Raw genomic sequence first — 3,492 nt, forward strand, 5'->3', positions numbered from 1 at the left:
CCACCCCCTCAGTCTGAGCCATCCACTTGTCCTTTTGTTAAGTACAGGAGAGCTGTCATATACATGTTCTCAGCAAACATCATAAAGAAGGTCCAGTCCCATTCCTGTCCCAAAGGCTGTTATCAGCTAAGGTCCCCACCCTATCACAGGACTTTAATTCATGCTGCACACCAGTTCAACAGTGTCAGGCCCCCAGCTACATGCGGGGACCCTGGCATGCAGGCTCCCTGGGATCACACCCTATTCCAGCATCTTGGTAAGCAAGACTATGCTGTCTTTGAGAGAGAACCAGGAAGTCAGTGTGGGTGCTACATATGGCACATCCTCGGCATCTGTGATATGGAAGTTGCCTCCACTTCCTGATTCTGGTTATCACCATCAGATACGTCAGGCCAATCCTGAGATGACTCTGCCTGATCCACCCCTTCAGCTGAATGCTCTGGTCTGGGTAGAGAAACACATGCTATAGGAGGCTGTGGGGAAAATGGGACAGGGAAAGAGGACTGGGGAAGATTTTCAGGAAGATTGTAGGACCAATGGTCCCAGGAAGGAACAGAAGCAACGAGAAAGGAGTAGAAGATTGGCATTGGCTAAAAAAGAGTCGGCAACTGAAGGGGTTATGAGAGATGAGGTCACCCATGATATCCCTGCCTCCCTGCAACCCTCAGGGTGAGGGCTTCTCTCCAGAGCCTGGAAAAGAGGAAGAAGCACCTTACCAGGTATCACTATTGGGTTCCCTCACCTCTGCCCTGCACTCATCCCCTTTTCTCTCACTTCCTGGCTTCCCGTGTTACAATCTATCTGCCCTAGGAGTAGAGCAGCTACTGTCCTGGGGGGTGGCCGCCCACCTGCAGCTGCTATCCTCAGGCAGGGACACTAGTGCCAGGGAAGAGGCAGCCGTGCGGGGCTGGGGCTTGCCACCACCACAGAGCTGACGGAGCTGACGTCGATATTTGTCCCCAGTGAGCAAGTAGAGCACAGGATCCAGGCAGCTGTTGGCACTGGCCAGGGGCCGAGTCACTTTATAGACCACGTTGACAATGTTCAGTACTCGGCAGTCAGCTTCCAACAGCCTGGCCAGGTAGTAAATGGTGCGGGTGATGTGGAAAGGCACGAAGCAGACAGCAAAGACAGTCAGCACCACAGCTATGGTGCGGAGAGAGCGGAGGCGAGAAGACGACTGTGCAGCGCCTGGCAAGGGCTGATACAGGCGACGAGCCATGAGTCCATAGCAAACAAGAGTGACCAGGCAGGGCACGCCAAAGAGCAGCCCCATGACCGCCGAGCTGAAGTGCACATAGTGGTCAAACTCTTCAGGCCGAGTGGTGTCATGGCACAGGACGGTGGTCCCTTTGGTGCTGGTTGTGACAAAGAACAGGTTGGGCACGAGGCAGCCGGCTACGACCAACCAAACTGCCAGGCAGAGAAGGCCTGCGAGGCGAGGGCGGCCCCAGCGTAGTGCCCGAAGTGGGTGGCAGATGCCCAGGTAGCGGTGCACACTGATGCAGGTGAGGAAAAGGACGCTGCAGTAGAGGTTCCAATAGAAAAGAAAGCGGACGAACTTGCAGATCTCAGTGCCAAAGGGCCAGTGGTTGTGGGCTGCATAATAGTAGATGAGGGTGGGCAGCGACAGCACATACAAGGTGTCTGACAATGCCAGGTGGAACATGTAGGTGGCCGTTGCATCCCAGGGTCGGAGGCGGAAGATGAAGAGCCATAGGGTTGGGGCGTTAAGGCCCAAGCCCAGCACAAAGACAACTGCATAGCTCACAGGCAGCAGGATGAACTTGAAATCCTCATCAAACCAACAGTCCAGCTCCACCTCACTGCTGCCAGGACCTGGGCTGAGGCCTAGGGATCTCAACAGGGAGGACTCTGTACTGGCCATGGCCCCCCTGGAGATGGAAAGGGGAGAAGTGAGGGTGGCAGGATTTCCCTGCCCACCGCCATCCCTGAGCTGGAGCAAAAAAAGTAGAGCAGGGAGAGCAGTGGTTGAAGCACTAGGGAGAGCTGACAGAAGCGCATCTGGGTGCACTCAGGCTAGCCTGGCCCCTACCCAAGCTCCCTTGGTCCAGCTTGGGAAGTGGTGGGCAGCAGGCAGTGCTGGGGCTCAGGCAGGCAGCCCGTGTGTTTGGGTTGTACTCACTCTGCAGCTCACTCTGTCCCTAAGAGCCTGGCTGGCTGAAGAGGGTGGAGGCCTCCCAGCACTATCCAAAGTGGGAAGATACCCAGACCCAAAGTGTCTTCTGACTCGTCATCACAGCTATATCCCTGGAAGAGGAGTGTCTATCCCCACAGTGCCTTCGCCTCTCCTAGTGCCCTGGTCACAGTGTCTCCAGATGACATTTACCTATGACACCTTCCCCACTGCCTGCCTACAGCCCAGGAGCCCCACTGCCACCCTTGCCCAAGAACGTTGGCACGTCTCCTACCTGGTCCCCTTGAAGCTGAGCTCAGCTGACTCTGTCACCCTTCCCCTTGGCAGCCAGAGGGCATATCCAAGGAGGTGGAGTTGGAGGTGGGGCCTGTCCCTCCTCCCACCTGGGAGATTAAAAGCGTTAGAAAGGCCCTTTACGATGACCTAGTCCAACCCACTCATTGTACAGATTGGGAAACTGGGGCCCAGCGAGATTACTATTTAACAGCTTTGAAATGACTGCAGGAGGGAGAACTGGAGGAAACATCCAAGTTTACTGATGAAGAGCCAGGCCCCTGGAGATAGATTACAGGGGGATCATACAAGTCTGTGTAAGTGAGCAGAAACATGGGAAACGAATTTTCACATGGGCAAGTGCAAGACAACACATTGAAAGATTTTAGAAAATCTAAACTACTGATATTTAATATAAATCTCATATGCATATAATTACAAAGAATGCTTATATAGCACTTACTATGTGACAGGCATTTTTCTAAGTGCTTTATACTTATTAATGACCCCATAGGCTCTCTATGAGCTAGATACTATTATTGTCTCTGCTTTGCTGATGAAAAAATGAAGGCACAGAAAGTTTAGGTGTCTTGCTAGTTAGTGGTAGAGTCAAGATTTGAACCAAGACAGGCCTGCCTTTGGATCAGGCTCTAGCATCCATAACTTAATTGCTATGCTTAAGTTGCCTCTCTAAGCCACTGGCTATGATCCAGGAAAGAATCAACAAATATTTATGGCAGACAGAGGCAGGCAGATCTCTTGAGCTCAGGAGTTCAAGACAAGCCTGGACAACGTGGCAAAACCCTGTCTCTACAAAAAATACAAAAAATTAGTCAGGCGTGGTGGCATGCACCTGATGTCCCAGCTACATGGGGGGCTGAGGCAGGAGGAGTGCTTGAACCTGGGACGTTGAGGCTGCAGTGAGCTGTGATCGCGCCACTGCACTCCAATCTGGGTGACAAAGTGAGACCCTGTCTCAAATATAAATAATTTTTTTAAAACCACGAATATTTACTGAGAGCCTACTTTTGCCTGGTCCAGTTCTAGTTACTGGTAGTTCC

At 52.5% G+C, this 3,492-nt stretch overlaps 1 protein-coding gene across 1 annotated transcript; it reads right to left on the minus strand.

Moving 5' to 3' along the window:
• Window positions 1-428: 428 nt before the first annotated feature.
• P2RY4 (pyrimidinergic receptor P2Y4) lies at window positions 429-2,468 on the minus strand. The gene has a single exon (XM_063804211.1). The coding sequence runs from the start codon at window positions 1,886-1,888 to the stop codon at window positions 791-793; it is 1,098 nt and encodes a 365-aa protein (XP_063660281.1). The 5' UTR covers window positions 1,889-2,468; the 3' UTR covers window positions 429-790.
• Between the last annotated feature and the right edge of the window lie 1,024 nt (window positions 2,469-3,492).

The sequence above is a fragment of the Pan troglodytes genome, chromosome X (assembly GCF_028858775.2).
Source record: "Pan troglodytes isolate AG18354 chromosome X, NHGRI_mPanTro3-v2.0_pri, whole genome shotgun sequence".
In the NCBI taxonomy this organism is placed as follows: domain Eukaryota; kingdom Metazoa; phylum Chordata; class Mammalia; order Primates; family Hominidae; genus Pan; species Pan troglodytes.

What these genes read in the sequence shown, in the direction of transcription:
- P2RY4 (XM_063804211.1), bottom strand. Translation starts at nt 1,888, where the DNA reads ATGGCCAGTACAGAGTCCTCCCTGTTGAGATCCCTAGGCCTCAGCCCA.